Source organism: Muscardinus avellanarius, assembly GCF_963383645.1.
Source record: "Muscardinus avellanarius genome assembly, chromosome: 2".
In the NCBI taxonomy this organism is placed as follows: Eukaryota; Metazoa; Chordata; class Mammalia; order Rodentia; family Gliridae; genus Muscardinus; species Muscardinus avellanarius.
Genome location: NC_137787.1, coordinates 83,150,351 through 83,172,340, shown reverse-complemented (window position 1 = coordinate 83,172,340; position 21,990 = coordinate 83,150,351). Strand labels below are relative to the sequence as shown.

The window sequence follows — 21,990 nt, the reverse complement described above, 5'->3', positions numbered from 1 at the left end:
CCCAGTACCACCAAAAAAAGAAAAAAAATGCAAGACCCAAGCCCCACCCCCACCCATAACTAACTGAATCAAGGTCTCTGTAATGGAGGTCAATCCCACAAAATCCACCCAATTCAAGACAGACGATTCGCAGCATATATGAGGCTGGCGTGAATAATTAAACCAGCATTTCCCTAACTGCATTCTACAGAATGAAAGTTCTTCAAGGAGTAATTAGATATTCTTTGGGGAAAACATGGGTCTCAGGATCAAATAAGTATGGCATATTTGGAGATTAGATAAAATTTAATTGGCTTATTGGTATAGGATGCTGAGAGACATTTGTGCACAAAGGTACCATAGTATACTGTGGGCTATGGACACTGGAGTAAGGGATGTGGAGTGTGGTAATTAGCAAACTTATTTGACTGGGGATCCATTTCTTTCACATGTTCCAATGAGCATACAAAATTAATGGGTAGAAATTCATCTACCAAAATTGAGAGATGGGAGAGACTCTAGGAAGATGTTATGATATATGTCTAAGTAGAAAAGAAATATATAAGAGAATATGACACCGCATTTTCCTCTGGAGTTTATAAATATAGCACAATAGGACATGGAAAGGAGTATGGGGCCCAAAACAGAGAGAACTAGAATGTCATTATTCTGCAGCATGTCCTGGTCACGGAGGGGCCGGGCAGGTTAGAACAAAACTCTTTTACAACCTTGGCATAAAATCATGAACTTTCTTAGCCAGGAATTCATATCAACAGCAGGAGGATTGAGGCCTTCAGAACCTGGGCCTGGCTCTTGACCCCATCGCCTCTGGATCAGCCCAAAAGGTATCACCAGAAATGGCCCAGTTTCCCAATTAGAGGCATCACTGTCCAGCCAGTTGCCCAAGCCCAGAGCAGAGGCGCTCCTCTTCCTTCCTAAGCTAATTAGTCACTAGACAGCTGCACTGATGACTTACATATTTCTCAGCTCACCTCCTCCTCTATCCCCACTACTACTGCCCTAATTCAGCGTCCATCCTCTTGCACCTGTGCTATTTCCTCAGCTTTCTAATTGGACTCTCTGCCTGAGTTCTTCCTGCCACCCAATGCCTTGCTGACCATGCCTTTTTAAAAATCCCTCAACAGCTCCTAAATATCTACTGCAAATAATCTTTCCCCAAGTACACTCAGCTAAAGACTAATACAATATATCATCTACCAAAAAAGGAGGGGTCTCTTTTCAATTGGAGGCTGGGTATTTTTATTAACACATATTGGGGTCCAGAGTGGTATTTCCATACATGCATATAGCATGCACCAGCCAAATTCAACCACCCATTTTCTATTCTCCCTCCATTTTCCCCCCACAGACACTCTTCCCAATCTCTAGTAATCACTATTCTACTTTCAGGGAAACTTTACTTAGCTTCTACCTATGAAAGAGAACATATGGTACTTATCTCTCTGTGTCTAGTTTCTTTCACTTAATATTATGTCCTCCATTCCCATCCATTTTGCTGCGAATGAAAGGATTTCATTCTTCCTTATGATTAAAAAATATTCCATTGTGCATATATATATTTTTTTTAAAAAATTATCCACTCATCTGTTGATGGGCAACTGAGCTGCTTCCATATCTTAGATACTGTGAACAGTACCACAATAAACATGGGCACTTTGGTATCTCTTCAATCAGCATGCTCCACTTCTTAAGATATATACCCAGAAGTGGGCTAATTGGGTCATATGGTAGATCTATATTAAATTTTCTTGAGAAATATCCATGCTGTTCTGCTTAATGGCTGTAATAATTTATTTTCCCACCAACAGTATTTAAGTTCCTGTTTCTCCATATCCTCACCTTTCTTTGGTAATAGAGGCTGAGCCTTTTATATATAGGTACAATAAAGAGTCTCACTTATCAGTGCCTAATATGTTCAAACCCAGGACAACAGAAAAGTCCAATAATTCATTAGTGCTATAGGTTGGATCCTGAATGTCCCCCAAAGATCCTTTAGGAAGTAAGGACTTGTGGGAGAACTTTATGTCATTGGAAAAATGCCACTGAAAGTAATTGTGGGACCCCAACCCCTTTCTTCTCTTTCACTTTGCAAAACATGGGGTGAGTAGTTTGCTCCATCACGGGCTTCCTGCCATAACTATCCAGCGAACCCACCAAAGACATATAAGATACAGGTGCATCTGATCATAAGCTGGAATCTGTAAGATGTTGTGAGAGCAAATAAACTTTTTTGTCCTAAAATGATTATCTCATGTATTTTTATAGTGATGGAAAGCTGATTAATACACTTGGAGACTAAGGACTGAGAGGGATCCCAATCTGTAAATTACAAAATGCTTCTAGAATTTGTGGGTACCCTTGGGTAGGGAGTTTCAGAAATAATTTGACAGAAATGCTTATAGGATGATGGACACGTTTTATACTCTAAAGAAATGATCATGTTCATAGCCTGAGTCTGCTGGATATTCTAATTTTCTGCAGGAGGCAATCTGGAACTTTAAAACTATACATCTTCCATACAGTACATGGAAGCGAGGCTTCATGTTCACACACCTTTGTAAGCACTATATTAGGAACTGAAAATTCAAATACACTAAGAATTATATTAATCACAGCTGATACAATTCTGGCTGAGTTTCCAGAACAAAGTGTCTGACGAGCGCCCTCCCTACGACCTCTTCAAGATACGGCTTCCTAAACTGGTAACTATGTTAGATATCTTCCATATTTGAGTTGGCTGCTGGCTGCGTTTTGAAAGCCAGATTCTCTATGTAAATGCAACACTCAAATGAAAAATCTAGCAACTAGTTGTACATCTTACAGCCAGAACATATTTTAGTTAAAAGGGATAGGAATTAAAACATTCATTGAATCTAGGTTATGTACTTCCTTGTCCTTTTTCTCCCTTATTTCCATTCATCTCTCTCTTTTCTTGCTTTTAGGCCAGTGCCGGGGCCAGCGAGGCCAGGATCGGAGCCTGCAGTGAGGCAAGGCCAGTGCTGGGGCCACCGAGGCCGGGATCAGAGCCAGCTGAGGGGTTAGACCGGTGTTGGGGCCAGTGAGACCAGAATCGGGGCCTCCCATGAGGCAAGGCCGCTGCTTGAGCCAGCGAGGTCTGGATCAGTCCGCCGGGTAGCCAGGCCACAACTGGGGCCATCAAGAGTGGGATCGGTACTTACAATGTGGTATGCACAGAGAAATATCGCAGAAAATAAAAACCAGATGCTTCCCCTAATCAGCAATAACTAGGAGGAAAGGGGCAACAGGAAGAGGTCGAGCTATAGAAAAGGCCCTATAGTGAAACAATTAAGGTGACCAATCAGAGGGTATGGAATAGGGGAGGATGGAGCCTCTTTAAAATGCAGGAGGTACATAAACAAATGTATCAAAGTTAATCACCAAACAAGCATGGGATCCAGGGAGGGGGAGGGAATGGGATGGGGGCTGGATGAGGGCTAATTGGATGATGTGTGCTTGTATAACCTCTCAAGTCTTGTATTCCAGTGTAATGTATGATTACAATGCACCAATAAAAATAAATTTTAAAAAAATTGGGGGGGGATTTACACAATTAAATTTGGAATGTGGCACAAATAAAAATGATATTTATCAACATATTATTCAATCTTCATAAAATCCTAATAGGTTTCAATATCTTGCATATGTTATGTTTTAGCTTTATCTAAGAAGTTTCATACACACACACACACACACACACACACACACACCATTCAACATACCACAACTTGATGAAAGTATCTATAATAACAAATGGTAATAATGTGCTTCAATTCAATATCTGCCTCAGCCTTCTTACAACACTGCATTCTGCACTAAAATAGCTGAAGAAATAGAGGTATTAAATAATATAAAAATAAATCTTTAACCCATTATTTTGTAAGTATATTAATCTTGAGAATGAAAACATTCAAGCAGTATTCATTTAATATAAATGCGAGCTTAGCTTTAATATAACTCCTTACTTAAATTGAAGGACTTATATGGTACCTCTCTATTGAGTGTCATGTTCTGGGCTCACTTCAAGAGTAAATATCTGAACCGTAGATGCTTATTAAAATAAACCTCAATGGAGATTCTGCTGTAGCCACTGGCACAATTCTACATATATAATGACCAGCTTTCACTACTCAACAGCCTGGCTCTGATCCTAAAAATGCTACTAAAGATAAGGAGAAATTCTATTCCTCAGATTTCCTCTTCCCGTAGAATCATGGTTATTCAAAGTGATGAGGAATCTGCTGGCAGAGGGACATGATCACCACTACAGTGACCTATCCCATTGAGGGCAGTAAAGCTAAAGGCTCAGGTGAACATCACCAAGGACAATGCCTTCTATTGCAGGCAGAGAAAGATTATGGTCTTCTCATCTCCCAGGGATGGGTGATGTATCCTCATCCTTGGCCAACTGGTCCATCAGTAAAATCTTAGTGCTGGTCTGCACTCAGGATTACAACATCTAGTAAGTGTATGAATCATCTCCATTCCATGTTTCAGAAGCCCTGACAATGAGAAGGAAGGGCCCCTCCTTATATCCATCATAATCTCAATCCCAGATTCTAGAATTCTACCAGTTCCATGTGTTCACTCAAAAGAGACTCATAAAACTTCTAATTAAATAATGTATAAATGGAAATGTACAGAGATCATACATGTACAGCATACAACCTGGAATTTCACAGGTTGTACACACTGTGTAACAACTAAAAAATCAAAATTTACTTTTTAATAGAAACACACAGAATCTGCTTAGCTGTACTAAAAATGGCAACGCCTGGTCTCTAAGCAAGTATTTTCTATGCCTTTCCTATACCTCCCCCAAAAAATTTATGCTTTCAACACTGTAAAGAAAATATTCCTCTTAGTATATTCACCCCTTCCTTCCCAGTCAATATATCTCTTAATATGAAGGCTGTCATTAGAACTATAAAATCTCACATTGCTAACCCCTACTCCCACCAAACTTCCCACTGTTTTACCTGGTGGAAATCACAATGTGATGATATTTGGAAGGATACTAAGAATTATTCTGCTCTGGTTGTGCCAAGAGAGCACATTTAAGCTACAAATTGGTTTGATAACATACTTTTTAATATCTTCTTATTATCAAAAGGGAACTTTATCTATTTAGAGGCAGTCCTGAAAGCCATCAGTCTTAGTCCATTTTCTGCTGATAAAACAAAATGTCACAGACTGGGTAATTTGTAAAAAAAAAAAAATTATTTGGGTCCAGGTTCTGGAGGCTGGGAGATCCAAAAGCATGAGGCTGGCATCTGCTCAGCATCAGGTGAGTCCTTTCTTGCTGCATCCATATGAAGAAAGACATCACACGGCAAGATAGACAAGCATGCTAGCTCAGGTGTCTTTCTCTCTTCTTATAAAGCCACTCGTATTATCATGAGCACCCCATCCTCATGCCCTTATCTAATCCTAATTACTTCTCAGAGGTACCGCCCCAAATATATTACAATATGAATGTGGGGGTTAAGATTTGCACACATAACTTTGGAGGGATATTGTCAAACCATATCTTTCTCAGCTTTGTCTCTCAAGTTTTCTCCACAAACTAACATTTAATTTCTTTACTTTCTCCTATTGCTAGACTTTCATGGAGTACTCCAGGTCTTCATCAAAAAATAGTACAGGAATGAAAACCCAGGTAACTATTTGCAGTGGAACTGTGTTTATATAAAGAAGCAACACATATACCAATGGAAAGTTATCAGTGGCAGCCCTTTCATAACCTCATTAACATCTTCAGAAGTGCATTTTAAAATGCCTTCAAACTGCATGCTTTAATCTGAAGAAGTGAATATACACTCAGACAGTACAGTAATACAGACAAAACCAACATCAATGGTTATCTCTTCTAAGCACCTCCAACTTCCCCCACTCTGCTCTTGCATTGTAAGGCTGGCCAATAAACTCTGTGCTTTAGTTTCTGGTTGGGTTTAGCCAATGGGAGCCCTTCCATAGGTTAGAGTAAGGGAGGTGAATGTGAGTAGGGTATTTATCCTCTGGTTTCACCTCTGGGGATGTCACAGAATGGCTATATCCTTCTATAGGGAAGTCGGCAGACTTCCTAAGGTAGTTTTTTAGAAAGAAATCAGTCCACTCAGATTCCTTAACCATTAGTATTCCTAGTCTTTTTGAGTCTGAGGTGTTAGCAAAACTGCAGCTACCATTTACTGTATCATTCCTATGGTTTCCTGATACCCTACCAATTTTCATTTTATTAAACCCTCTCAAATTATCTTGATTGAAGCAGGTTGTTTTTTGTAGGGACTCCAACCAGCACAGGGATACCTTTTGTCCCAGAACGTATACTTGCTCATACCTTTTACAAAGATTGATGTCCCTTTGCCTTTTAAATATATTGCTACTGAGCCATGCAAATGTTTTCTTGAATTGAAAGCTCATGGAGGTGAATCGTAAAAGAGAAAGACAGAGAACAGAAATGGAACTTGGATGTTCTTGGCTAAGGCCAAATGTAACATTAACTTGCGGCTCTTGTCAAAAGTTGAATAGAAATCATGAGAACCCTTAACATTTCCCTAAAATGTAAAACCTCTGTCATTCTCTAGTACCAAGGCTTTATGTTCATTTAAGTTTTATGAATGTATCATCATTTTAATACACCAGTGACTTGAGACTGCAAACCATACCATAAAGCAATTTTAGACAAAGGTATGAGAGAAATTAGGAAGCAAATCTGGTCTCCAAGTAAATAAAGGTCTCACTGTTTCAGTCAGAGAGCAATCTGTTCTGTTTTGGAGATCCTCCCAACTCCCAACTGCTTTGTAAGCTGTCGAGTACCATACAAATAATAGAATTATACCGCCTTTCATAGGCTTAATCAGTTTTTTTTGTATTATTGACCCTTGGAATTTGTCATTGTACAAAAAAACATCGCTCTAGAAAGAGATGATAGAAGGGTTTTATTTCCATATTTCCGCAGAACCCTCCTCACATTTACCATACATTGGGTCACTCTGGAAAAGTTGCCTAACCTCCCAGAGCCTTCATTTCATCTATGAAAGGAAAGGGGGGTAGATGTAACTTCTCAAGCTTTTATTTTTGTTTCAAACAACTTTATTATAAGAGACTAACAAATTCTTCCTATGAAATCAGAAATTCACAGCCTAAAGGTAGTTCTTTTTTTTTTTTTTTCCGGTGGTACTGGGTTCCTGGAAGCCCTTCTACCTCCAGGCTACGCTCCCAGACCTGTTTTTACATTTTTATTTGGAAACAGGGTCTCCTAAGACAGCGCGCGCGGCTGGCTTCGAACCTGCGCGATCCTCCTGTCTCTGCCTCCCAAGTGCGGGGATTACAAGCGTGTGGCACCACGCCCGGCCTAAAGGTAGTTCTAACATTCATGAAATTTCTTTGAAGTCAGGCATGGTGGCACATGCTGTAATCTCAGTACTTGGGAGGCTGAGACAGAAAGATTGCAGGTTCACAGCCAGCTTCATCTATTTACTAAAGTCCTTAGTAAGATCCTGTTTCAAAATAAAGAATAAAAAATAGGGCTAAGGAGTATAGCTCGGAGGTAGAATTCCCCTGGATTCCATCCCCAGTATCACAGAAAAAAAAAAAAAAGAATAAAAAATGGGGCTGGGGGTGTAGTTTGGAGGTGGAATACCCCTGGGTTCAATCTCCAGTACCACACACAAAAAAGAAATTTCTTTGAAGTCTTATATTTCAGATGAAAAAATATGAGCTAATTTAGTTGTTTTTTTTTTCTCCTCAATCAAAAAATAATGTTTATTTTGCCAGGTGCAGTGGTGCATGTCTGTTATCCCAGTTACTCAGGGGGCTGAGGTAGGAGGATCACAAACTTGAGGCCAGCCTTGGCAACTCAGTGAAAGCCTATCTCAAAATAAAATAGAAAGAGCTGAGAGTGTAGCTCAATGATAATGTTCTCATGCATGAAGCCCTGGGTTCAATTACCAGAACTGAAATACAAATGTTATTTTAATATTAAAATGGTACAAGATATCTACCAATCATATAAACCTTAAAATATACTAGTTCTTCTATCTAGCAATTATTTTTTTTAGATGAGAGTCTCACTATGTTGCCCAGCCTGGTCTCAAATTATCCTCTTGCCTTGGTCTCTCAAGTATCTGAAACTACAGATACAAACTACTTACCCCAGCTTTATCCAATGATTCTACTTTTATAATTATTTTGAAGAAATGCTCCATGTATACACAAAGATTTATTCAAAAAATGTCAACTGTAGCCTTTATCTATAGGACTGATAAATGAGAAATATTCTATCAGTGGATGAAAGTCATTATGGGAAATTCACACTGTACAACCATTATGTCACTCAAGTAATTAAAAAGAAAAATTAGTATAAAAACATCTATGATATATTTTAGGTGAAAAAAGCAAGCCACATGTGTTTTTGTTTATATATATACATATATATATATGTATATATATATATATATATATATATATATAGTTTTTTGGGGGATTTTTTTTTGGGGGGTGGTAGTGGTACTGGGGTTCCTGGAAGCCTTTCTACCTCCGGGCTACACTCCCAGACTTATTTTATATATTTTTTAAATTTGGAAACAGGGTCTCTTAAGCCAGCGAGGCAGACTACGAACCAGCACGATCCTCCTGTCTCCACCTCCCAAGCGCGGGGATTACAAGCGTGTGCCACCACACCCAGCATTAGTATATTTTTCTAAATATTCCTGTTTATCAATGCACAGAAAGAAGGTCTGACAGTATGCCACTGAATTGCTAAGAGTTACAGCCAGTGGGGAGGGGAGACATTAGGGACATGGTCATGAAAGGTGAATTATTCCCACTACACTTTTTGTGCTGTTTAAATATTTTTACCCAAATACCTCATTTCACTCAATTTAAGATGCTATTTTTTAGATTCAACATTAGATTACAGATCCCTAAAGAAAATAAAAACTGCTTATAAAACTATAAGACTCCATTAAAGGTATATCTCCATGTTAGATGTGAAAAAGTGTGTGAGTAGATCCATAAAACCCAGTATATTCTTAGAAAGTTTATCATATGGGGAAAAGCCAGTCTATATTGAGACTCCAGGAGTATGTATTATGTTTTTTGTACAAAATTTTTGGTTTTCAGTTAATTAATGATGAAACTTAACCATCAAGTCCTTTTTATAATGCCAGACTATAATGCACCAATAAAAGTATTAAAAAATCACATCTTTAATACTTTAGTGTAGCCTGGAGGTAGAAGGGTTTCCGGGAACCCCAGTACCACCAAAAAAAAAAAAAATGTCTAGAAACAGAAATAGATCTAAATACATGAACTCCTTGTTTGCATCTGTTCTAATGCACACTAGGTACTCAATAAATATTCACTGGTTTAAAAAATTAAATAAAATTATAATCCTTATATTACAAAAGAACCCTAATATGTACCTCGTCTTCTTTGATCTGTGTAGTTTTATTCCTTACTTTACTCTGCAATGTCCCAGCACTGTGTATCATAACTAAAATCAACTTCACCTTAATTCCATTTCTATATTCTAAGTATTAGCAACATGATCAAGTGTGAAATGATTTGAAAGTGTGATGAATAAGTTCTTAATTCTGCCACTTGGATCAATAGGGCCATTTAATCAAATAAATCCCAAGACACTAATCTCTGGGACAGCATTTGAAATGAGATGATATTAAACTATTGATAATGATTCTTTGTAAATAAACTAGGAAACTAATTTGTTTACTCAATAACCATTTTAGCATGGTATTCACCATATTTTTCTAGCTTGATGATAATTATTTTCTTCCAGATCTAACTTCATTTGAGCAATATTTAAAGGGAAATCTGAGACCAAGTACAAGTCAACTTTGTCTCTCTTTTCTCTGTGTGACCTTTACCTTATCACAGAGGAAAATTAAGTAGATCAGGTACAGTTACTCCTATTAAAAGTAATGAACAATTGTTTTAAAACAATGAACGTCTCTGGGAATTAATTATATTCCTGAGATTTTCTCCAATTTGTTGATTATTGGTTTTAGAACATTCCAAAGAATAATAGTGAAGAAAATTTTATGAAACAAACAAACAAAAAAAAACACTGGATTATCCACAGACTTGATGTGCAGGCATCTTAACAATCACAAAATAATTACTTAAATGATTTTAATGTTAATGCTATCTTTAGTGTATATCTCAGTCTGAAGGAAAAATCATTTAGAGCATAAATATCCTTCCTGATCATCAGAAAGAGTTAAAGAAAACTTACTTCTCAAAAAGCCTTTGCCTTTGATTTTTTTCTTATAAATGAAACTCGGAAGTTTCTAACTCCAATCACTGTGGACTAGAAATGCTTTGTGAATACTGGCAAAAGTCTCTTTCAAGCTCTAGTACTCTCAAAGAAGTGTACCACACACACTTTATTCTTGCAATGATTTCAAAAGGCTGAACATCCAGACTTAGCAGTCCAACCACTGACATCTTACTCGGTGTGTCCAAAATATCATTTCAGAAAGCAATGGGCATACAGTTACATTTATATCCCAATGAGAGAAACTTCTTATCAGCAAACAGAACAGAATTTTTAATGTGATGAAACCTTAGAAATTATCAAATTTATGCATTTTCAAGGGGAGAAAATTGAGGATTAGAGAGATTGACTTGACCAAGATCAGTGCTAATGTGCATTGAAGATAAAAAAAACTCCATCTCTTAATGTCTTTTCAATTCTATTTCACCTACCCTTTTCTAAACTAAAATGACAATGAACCCTTCATCTATGTCAAACAATGTAAGATTTTTTTTTTTAATCACCACAAAGACAATGCAAGGTCTCTGAAAAGAAGCCAAAAGTCTTGGCAGGAATCTAAGAACCTGCAGAGGAAGGGCAAGTTTAATTCCAAAAAGTACAGGAATATTAACTATATTTATAATAGTAATAGTGAATAACATTTAGCTGTATTTTAAGAGTTTTACACATATTAATGAACTTCATATTCAAAACCACCCAAGGTATAGAAATTTTAATAAATATATCCAGGGTGATAGCTAGGAAGAGTGAAGCCAGGACTCAGTCCCTAGAAATCTTTTTTGTTTGTTTGTTTGTTTGTTTGTTTGTTTGTTTGTTTTAGACACTGGGGATTTAACTCATAGTAAATTATTGAGGGTCTTGATAAGTTGTTAAGGTTGTTCTAGAACCTGTGAGCCTCCTAACTCAGCCTCTCAAGTACTGGGATTGCAGGCATGCACCACTGTGCCTGGCAGTCCCTGGAAATATTGCACTGAGGATCCCTGCTAGTCATAACATTATATTACATTATTGTTTAATAATAAAAAGTACAAAATGCAAACTTTATCTTTTCCTGGCTGAAAGACATGTTCAATAGAAGACAGAAGTCTAAAAGTTTTATGGGAATTTTAAAAGGTGGAGAAACACTTTTTATTACCATCTTATTGTTCCTCAAAATTTCAACAAAGCTTTTGGTAGAGTAATAACACTAAAGGTCAAAACCTTTTACCAAGATATGCTCAAGCAAAACAGAAAAGAGAGATAAAGAAGTAATATGAATAAAAAAGGTAAAATTAGGAAACTGTTATTCACAAACTAAGTAATCAAGCTCCTGAAAAATTGATAGCTGGCAACACCCATGTCAGAATATATCCCTCATATCAATTCCCTTTGATGAAAAGGTGAAAGGCAAATCCAAAATAACCTGTTTTCAATGTTAAGACTTTTCAATAATTCTGATAAAAATAGGAGGTAGAAGGTACTTATAGTGTTGTTCCTGCCAGCATTCTTGCAGCTATAATTTAAAAGACTGACCAAATAACTTAGAGAAAAGAAGATTTATTTTTTTAGGGTTTCAGGTTCAGTCCGTGTGAGGCTGGGGACTGTGGGCCTCAGGACATGGTGACAGGAAGCAGAGAGAAATAGAGGGAGAAGGAGTAAGTCATAAAGGCCGGAAGCAAAAGAGAAAGTAGAAATAAGAGGAGTGAAATATAATCTTCCCAAGGCCACATCCCCATGAACACACCTCCTGCCACATTCTATTGACCTATGGAATATGACCCAGGTAAATCCATTACAATGGATTCATCCACTGCTGCGATTATATCTACTCCAACACCAATTCACGAGCTCATCAAGGAGTCAATCTACATTTAACCATAATATGTGTAATACCATTTAAGAAGAGACAAAATATTTATAACTGAAACTCTACACTTATTCCATAAAAGAATATATAAATGTAGAGCAAGAACAAAAATTGTTCTACTTAGGTCTTGAGAATTATTTCATGAGCTATCTGGGCTACCGTCTTCTGGCACACCAATAGGTACTACAGAAATAGAAGCATGGCTTTATCTTAGACTCATACTCTTCAAAGCCTTAAAAAGTTCAAAGTCCAAGGCATAAAATTCTACAACTTCCAATTGGCTGTCATCATTTTATATGACCCGTAAACTCCCTTAAGTTGCCCACTCAGCCATAGCCTTCCAGTGCTTTCCTCAGTGAGTGAGACACATGCATTTACTCCATGTGTCTTAGGGTGGCTCTTCTCACAGTCCTATGGCCTGATGCAGACACACAGAAAACACCTAAATTGGCCTGATTCAGAAAAGAATACACAGCCTATATCTGTGGAGCTTCCTTGGCACAATTTTTAACTTAACTTCCTGGGTATAAGAGTTCATAACTTGCTAATTATTTGAAAGGACAAGTGGGAGAGGGGAGAAAAGAGAATGAAAAATGATAACCAGTGCAGTTATGTCCTCTGCAGGTGGCTTTGTTACCCGTGTAAGGGACATTAATGGGGAGATAGAGAACAGGATGAGAACTGTCCACATATAAATAAAGTTCAAGCTGAACTGCAACTTAAGAGAAGAGCTAAGGTAATGGGAGGACTCCCCACCTTCATCCTACAAGGATGGTTTTGCACAGTTACTTCCAACCTTACTACAGAACATCGTGCACCCAGAATAATGTAATGTTCACTGAGAGCACACACATGGAGTCATAGGACCATATTTTAAAATCCTCGACTGACTTGTCATAATCTAAGAAGAAGAACACCAGAAAAGAAATACAGAAGCACCCAGAGAAGGTAAGAATTGATCATAGTACATTTTTCTGTCAATCACAAATCCAAAATAATAAGAAAGCAGAAAGAGTGATGACCTTGGAGTGACAAGTTCATGGGTCCTGGTCAGATTAAAGAATTTATTTCCTTAGTTCCTTAATAATTACATGCAGAAGACATTTTGATATATTTTTCTTAAAACTATCATTTGTAAGAATTAATTGATTGGACAAAAAAGCTCTGTTCATCATTTACTTAGCACACCCTGGCTAAACACCAAAATAGCTCAGCTGAGTAAAACAAGTTGATTTTCTCAGTTAAATTTCTTACACAAACCATGAGCAGCAGTTGGCTGACTTCTTTGGCTAGTGATGCCAATACCCAGGCTTGGCTTCTTTTATAGACCAGTGTTCATTCCCTATAAATAGGTCATAAAGACTTCCTAACTTTATAAGGGATGCTCTGATTCACCAAACCATAAAGACCTCTCATTGTGTTGTTAAAAATCCAATCATTAATATCCCTAGAGTGTTTTTCTGAAGGCCCTTAAACACATAAAATTCTCTTTGAAGTTTATTCTCCTCCCTAACAAGCACAAGGACATATTTTCATATTTTAAGTAACTTTATTATATCTTTGAAAGTAGCAAGCCTTCATTCTCTTGTGGATGCGTTGCCTTTCAACTCTCTCGGGTATCCTTCTTCACATCAAAAGTAGAAATTTCCCACTCAGCGTTAACCATCAGTTAGCAAAGCAGGGAACATATCTACATATAAAGGTATGTGATGCACCAGGGTATAGAGTATATAATACGTGTGGGTGCACAGACATGTAGACAAACATACATCATTACACAGGTTATAGAAAAATGAATAATTTAAATAATTAGCATATTTATCTTTATAATAAATATAGAGGAACATAACAACTTGAATATGCACTTTTACATATGCATTCAGATGTTACATACATAACTTGTAAATGTTATCTTCACTTTAACTTTTGCATCTATAAGGTTTCTAATAGTATTGGTAAATATATAATGACTTCTTTCTATGACTGAAAACATTTGAGGAACATATTTTCCTCTAGAGGAAATGCCTTGGATTATGATTGTATCATCTTTTTCACAGACCTGATAGATCAGGTCTCTCCCTCTAGGTATTTTAGCGTTTAAGTATTTGCAAATGGAAGCAGTTGTGTCAGAGAAATAAACTGTTAATTCTACAGGCAGTAAATCCTGGCTTCTCTTGACAAAATAAGAATCTGTATTTCCATGCCGGGCGTGGTGGCGCACGCTTGTAATCCCCACGCTTGGGAGGCAGAGACAGGAGGATCGCGCAGTTTCGAAGCCAGCCGCGCGCGCTGTCTTAGGAGACCCTGTTTCCAAGTAAAAATGTAAAAATAGGTCTGGGAGTGTAGCCCGGAGGTAGAAGGGCTTCCAGGAACCCCAGTACCACCAAAAAAAAAAAAAAAAAAAGAATCTGTATTTCCTTCAAGTTGCTCAAAATTCCAGAAGGTCTATGTAGGAACTTTAAATTTTGCAAAGCAGCACCCACAGAGGCCAAATCTAGTGTATTGTGGCTCAATATTTTATCAAGTAAGAACAACATTTAACATAATGGGATACAATGTGCAGTAGCAGGTTGAAAACAACCTAGTTACATATACATGCACCAGTAGTCTAAGAGCAATGCAGTAATGGTTAACAACAATTTTCTCTGGGTGGTGGATTCCAGGTAACTTTTTCTCCTTCTCTGCTTCTCTCATGTATTATTATTTGTAATAAATTTGCTGAATGAAAAAAAATCTATCCCTAGAATAATTCCACAAACATCAAAATATACAATGAATCCATTTATAAAAACATGTACAACAAGGAACAGATCTATTGAAACCTGTTGTGAATCAGACAAAAAAATACACAATGTCCATTAGGAACTCAATGAGCAAAAAACATATTGGTCACCAGGATCTATATTAAAATATATTGGGCTCAATGTAGGTAGAAGGGGGTCAACACTTACATAGAAGTCAACAGAGACAGTCTGGGCATGAACTATTTTAACTGTCCTAGTAATGGTCTTCTCTGAAGCAAATACACACTCTGTTATTAATGTCACAGTAATAGAAGAAGTAATGTGACATTCTATGTGAAATGCCCTGTTCTGATGGAGGGCCTCACTGTAGGACGCTGAATGATCTTTTGTATTTCCTTACGATTCTGAATAGTCCTGGTCCTTAACTATGCTCATGCAAACAAGAGCAAAAGTTAACAGACTTGCCCAGAAAGGCTTCACAGGACACAAGAATCTACGATACCACACTCAAGAGTGTGCCAGTGTGTTTCTTGTTCCTCTCTTTGCTTTAATAATAGCATGTGAAATACTGAGGTTATAGCCCAACAGCTAGGGCACTAGAAGTAGGCCGGATTGTTAAGAAAAACCTCACATCCCAGTACCAAAATCTCTCACACACTGAGAGGCTGGGAGGAGCTACCAGTGCATAATAATGCTTTATTCTTAGAATAAAATCTCAGTCCCTAGGCAAGATGATCTTATCATGAGCTTACTGAGTGGACATATTAATATAATCACCTATCACATGCTCACCCCCACACACCCCACAAAGACATTGCAACAGCACAGAGCAGCAGAGCGTACATGGATAATCCCCTACCCATCCACCCCCAAAGCAAGTGCCGCACTCAGCTCTTAGTGCCTGTATATTCTCGGGCTGTAGCTGGCCATCTGAGAGAAGCCTCTCCACTCCTATCCACAAGACCTATTCCGAGAGCTTTGCTTCAATCTGGGCAAACCCCACACTTACAGCCATAAATGCATTGGCACTGAGAAAGGCTGCTGAGGATGTGGCACTCCGGGTGTGGCCTGATCTGTCACTTCACCGGGCCAGCTATTTAGGCCTAGTCTTCTCCATTGGCTTGAAGCTCTGTTCACACCATCTTGGGTAACACATCACATTATTCTTCCTTATAAAAACAAATAAACTCGAATGAGCATTCAGAGTCAGTCCACCCTTTGAACATCGTCTTCCCCTCTGATTTATGAGACACGGTTTCCACCCCACCCCAGAAAGCCTCCCAAATAAACTAAACCTCTTGCCCGGGGAGTGGCCAGATGCCTTCCTCTGCTCCTCTAGCCGCCCACCTTCCTCACCTCCACAGATGTTCACAGCCCAGGATCCCAGCCTGCTGGCCACCACTGAGTCACCAGGAGCACAGCACTGCAGTACCTAGCACTACCCGCCATCAACTACTGCCACAAGCCACTGCCCTCTGTACTTTCCACCCTCCAGGGAGACCCAGCTGTCCTGTGAGGCTGGACCAAAAGAAAAAACAAATGTTTTCACACTTATAATGGCTCCCCTCTGAACCAGTGCGCCTGAAATTTATACAGTTCTAGAGAACAAGGAACTGGACACATTAGTTCCTAGCCAACTCTGTTCAGAGCAGCTGTTTCTACAGGCAATTCTAAAATAACACCAATTCACGTTAGTGCGATACACTGCCCAAGTTTAAAATCCATAATCAAAAATAAAACAATTCAATACGGTATCACATGTTTCATAACTGAGTGTGGAGACAGGGTATGAGAAATAATCAGGCCTCCTGAAGAGCCCGGCCAGAGAAGCTGGTTAACTGAACTCCTGTAGTTGCTGTGTCCATTCCCCCACCCCACCTGCAAGTGTAGACCTTCTTGATTTCAGCCACCACTGTTTCAGACTATAGTCTCTTACAGAAAACTGATATCTGAACATTTACAAGCAGGCTGGGCCACATGCAGAGAGACTTTGCGGAAACAGAGTTAGAGTTCGAGCTAGCACAGACGGGAGAGAAAAATAGAACACCTGGTCAGAACTGAGGATTTCAATCTCTCATGGAATGGCACACATCATTTGATACATACGTCTGCACTGACATATACCACAGAGGGTTTTGTTGTTGTTGTTTTAATCTGTTTATTGGGTGGTTTAGCCAGAGAATCTTATATAACACATTCCAGTTTTGTAACAACATATATGGCATTGCAGTCATATAAAATTTAGACTTCCCACAGCACGTCCCATTAGCCACTCCCAAGCACTCCACCTTGCAAAGTTTCTATGTGATTGATGAAGAAACAGGTACTATCATCAGCAATAGTAAAAAGAGTCAGTGATCAGCTTTATCCCATATTCCAAAGCTAGTATCCTCTGGTATGATTTTAGGGATTTCAGAAAATCATTTGATCCTGATTTTAATAGAGTGTATAAGCCTGACCTAGGAAGGAAAGGAGTTCAGTTTTCTAAGTCCAAAACCATGTGAGTCTACTTGGGTCTTCAGGGAAGCGTACAGGAACACTGCCTACTGCCCTGCAGCAGGGTGCTGTGACTACAACCCTTGCATCTGATTTCCTTAACAAAGGAGCAGTAGATCTGCACTGCTTGCCTGGCCAGAAAGCACCTAATAATACAGTTACGGCTTAGTAACTTCCATTCATGCTAGCTCAACAAACAATGTGTATTATATAATGAATGAGTCTTTTCTATGAACCCGGCTACTGGAAAACACAGGCACTTTCTGCACAGTTCAAACCAGTCTGCGAGGAACAGTTACCCCTTTTGAGATCAAACGTGGACCTGGTAACACAGAAATACAAACAGCCTATACTCTTAGATGCCTTTGCTATCACTCTAATTTTCTTTTTGCTTGACAATAAATCGCCTCAGTTAACTATACAGAGAACATTTACACAGCAGCCAGCGAGCACCCGAATGAGGTTGGCTTTCAGCTCCATGTTCCCTGCGTTGCCTAAGAAATAAGGGGGGAGTGGGAGGAGGGAGAGGGGGGAGAGGGAAGCAGCCAGCTTTGAAATACTTACAGCCTCCGAGTCTTCAATTCCATGCAGGTACAAATTGTCATACATGGAGGTCTGATAATCCACAGCACCTCTTTGAAGGCAAAAACAAAATTTGCTGCAGAAACCACAGCTAGAGCTCAAAGAGAAAAGGCCTGTTTGGGAGAACTGAGCCTCCCTTATCAATTCCTGTGGATTTACCAGGCAAGACGCTATTCATTCACATCACACAGGGTGAGGTTATCCCCAGAGGCAGTCCAGACCTGGCATTTTATCTGCCTTCCCAATACAGAGCATAAAAAGCAAAACCCTTCCTCAACCACAGACTGGTGACTGAGCTAGGAAAGCGGGCTCTGATTGGCTCGGCTCCCCTGCTTCAGTCAGCTGAAGAGCATTCCCTGGGAGAGTGGAGGGTGACTCGACTCGAGCATCCTACCCAGCAAAGAGCTGCTTCCTGTTTCGCCTGTATTGTTAGTTCTATGATAAACATTTATCGATGCCCAAAAGGCTGCCTGAGATGTTTGGGAAGGTAGGCTATTGAATACTCCAAACACAATCGTCTTCTTGATTAAATTCACAATCGGAGGGGGGAGCACAGGAGAGCTTTTATTTTCGTTGAATATTGTAAAAAGACAGGCGAAGAGATACTAATCTCCATCTAACATCTGTACTTAACGGATGTGATTTAAGTCAAAAGAGCAATAAGTTTTGATTTTTTTTTAAAACCTACAGCAAAGGAAAAATGGATAGAATAAACAGATGGTAAGATTTCTTGTGGGAATTTCTATAGTAAAAGTTTTCAGCTTTTTCACTGAAATCTTTCTGCCTCGCTGGCAAGAAAATACTTCTGTGTCCCAACTAGTAAAGTTTGAAAAGAAAGCCCTAAACCTCTCAACTTCTAGATGCAAAATTGCTGAATGACTGTTTAGTTTAATTTGTTTGATCTTTTTTTAAGTAACAACAAATATTTTTGTTTGTATCTTTCATTTGCTTTCCTATTCATAAACCTTTAAAAGCTCTAAAACAGCATGGCTCTTTGCCCAAAACACAGGCAGAAAAGTCTTACTCTTTCCCCCTGTTCCCACCATACCTCAACTCATGATGGCCAAGGCCAAGTTCCATACCAGGGCCACCTGATATAGTTCCTCTAGATATTTTTGGCTTTCTGGTTAACTAATAATGTACTGTAGCTTTGAAATGAGAGAATCCCATAGCTCATTCTAAAAGGAAAACAGCTACATTGGGGGGAGGGGGGCAAGGAACACAATCTAGAGAAGATGCATGAATCACTGGGGTAGGAAATGACCCCAGTAAAATTCAAAGGCTCTGAGTCAAGTCTCAGTTTTCCTACTCACTGGTCAGATGACTCTGGACCAGTTGCCATCACTACAATCACTAGTTTCTTCACCTGCCAAAATGGGGTAAGAAATAACTCGGAGAAAAAACTTTGCAAATCTAAAGTGCAACATAAACACTTATCCATGACAAGTGCTTTGTCAGCCAGAAGGTACTGGCTGCAGTTCATGGGAACTCAGCACAAGAGTGATTGCTGGCCCTGGACCTAGAAAATGAGGCCTGTCCTTCTAGCTGGTTGCCTCTGAAAACGACTCAGAGAAACAAACCTGAGTCACCAAGATCAACACAAGATCTACCAAGGAGCAAAGCGCATTCCTTCAGGCCCCCTCTGGCCATCAGTGCCTTTGGGTCCCAGTCACACACCTCAAAAGCGGTATCAATGCATAGTCCCTTTCAAAAGCAAAAGCTGCCCTTCAGAACTGGTGGTGTTCATATAAGATGTCATCTTTGATGCTTTTTTCCTTCACAGAAGGAGAATAGCAGAAGAGGGTGGGCACAATCAATGGGCAGGACTCCGCTGAGAGAAGATGCGTGCCAGGTCTACCTGTTCACAGCTGTGTCTGCCGGAGCAAATCATCAGCTGAGGTAGAACCTCAGCTTCCCTCCTCCCAGGGGGCAAACAAGAGGACTGGGGTCAGAGGATCTGCAGCTCATATTCACAGATTGGATTCTGTCCTTTGAATTAACCAACTACAGACATATAATGTTTTAGCCAGAATCTATAGAAATCTATAGAAAATTAAGACAAGCAAGGTCTTTTTTTCTCCTTAAATTCTCTAGGTCATATTCTTACTTAACTACTTCAGTTTAGAGTATAGATGATAAATAGATATAGATTTCCTGATTAAATTTTAAGATGGGAATCAATTAAAGGAAAAAGAGTAGTTCGTTTTTGTAATTCAAGATGAGCAAAACCTCTGTGCTGTGAAAACTGTATATGGTTTAACTGCTCTCCTGTGCTGGGCTGCCCTGGAGCGCTCCAAACCAATGTGAGGATCTGAAGAAGTATCTCAAGAACACAGACTCATCTTCTGATATACTAATGCACACTGAGAGCCAGTCTGACTCAGGGTGGGGTGTTAGCAGGGAGGCAGCAGGTCAAGCATAGCAGGGACAAGTGTAGCAGAGGCAATCATTTCTGCCTGCTTCCCCAGAATTTAGAAAAAATTGAGGACTCAGAATCACGAACCATTCGGGAGCCCCGGAAGTACCTAATCCAGACAGTGTAGCTAAGTGGTAGAAAACTTTTCATAGCATGTGTGAGACTCTGAGTTTGACCCCCCAGTGCATGCACACACACCCCCAAAATTATATATATATGGAATGCAAAAAAGTCATATAGTCTATACAACTTTAATATTCCTTCTTCCCTCACTCCCTTCTTTATGCAGCTTCCAAAATAAGGGGTGTGGAGCAGTTGGGTATGATGTTCCCCAGAGGAACTTGATGAAATACAGAAAGGTAACCTTGGTGGGATAAACCTTATTCTTTCCCACTCCTTCCATTCTAAAAGTTCTCTAGTCAAAAGTTATTGAGCCAGGAATGGTGGCACATGCCTGTAATCCCAGAAACTTTGGAGGTTGAGGTAGAAGGATTGCAAATTTGATGTTAGCCTGAGGAACTTAGGGATGTATCTCAGTAGCAGAACACTTTTGGGTCCCAACTGAGAAAGAAAAGAACGAAAAGAAAAGAAAAGAAAAGAAAAGAAAAGAAAAGAAAAGAAAAGAAAAGAAAAGAAAAGAAAGAAAGAGGGAGGGAGGAAGGAAGGAAGGAAGGAAGGAAGGAAGGAAGGAAGGAAGGAGACAGAAGGAAAATCCATAGGGTCAGCCACAAGCTAATAGCTAAATATTAAATAATACATTGGGAAGTGGGCCCCCAGGATCTGGATCTACACAGAATAAGCATACCACCTACAACCCAAAGTTTCAACCCAGTGCTTAGCAAAGTTCCAGATAAACTCCAGTGATAGACTCAGTTCTGAGCCTCCCTAAAGGAACTCTGAGTTTCAGAACTTCAGAAGGATCTTAAAGCTGACCATCTCCGTCCCAAGATTCTGCACCAAGACATGGCTGAGAAGCACCGAAAGTTCCCTGGGCACCTTCTATTTCAGGTCACCTCAAGTCCCCAGCTCTTTGGTGAAGGGCCCTGGTGATCCCAGTAGGTTCGAGTTCCCAGAGCCAAATTTCAAAGGTATCACGCTTCATTCTAACAAGAGATGAAAAGTAACGAAGGGATAGGCACGCCCTTGGTTTTTACTTTGTCTCTGGATGAGTGATGCATTGAGAGGAGGAGAGAAACCACTCCCTCCTGATCATCTTCTCCCACCTCAGACTAAAATGAGAACAAGGCTGACAGCCCTATGGCTCATCTAGTATTGCTGTTCCCCAGTAACTCACCTACCTCTCATCACTGAGTAGCTTGCAAAACTACATAATCTCTAGGAACACGCCTCCAATTCTGAGGCTGCTCTCTTCACTCTTTTTGACCACTTCCTTACAAGCCATTTCTCATTACAATCAATGGTACAAAGTCAAAAGGCCCGCCAGGTGCAATGACACATGCCTGTAATCCCAGTACTTGGGAGACTCAGAAAGGAGAATTGCAAGTTTAAGGATAACTTGGTAACTTAGTGAGACCCTGTTTCAAAATAAAAAATAAGCGGGCGTGGTGGTGCACACCTGTAATCCTAGTAG

General features: G+C 39.3%; 1 protein-coding gene across 2 annotated transcripts in view; it reads right to left on the bottom strand.

Annotated features, from left to right (window-relative positions):
- CACNB4 (calcium voltage-gated channel auxiliary subunit beta 4) overlaps window positions 1-21,990 on the bottom strand; it is a gene marked incomplete at its 5' end in the record, with an annotated part of 279,573 nt that overhangs the window by 124,901 nt on the left and 132,682 nt on the right. Inside the window, one exon of one of the 2 annotated variants that reach the window (XM_080690245.1) lies at window positions 17,966-18,010. The exons of the other annotated variant lie outside the window; for it this stretch is intronic. Within the exon in view, the coding sequence (XP_080546371.1) occupies window positions 17,966-18,010 (45 nt within the window). Of the gene's footprint in view, window positions 1-17,965; window positions 18,011-21,990 lie in introns of those variants that run through there. 2 annotated transcript variants of the gene reach the window in all.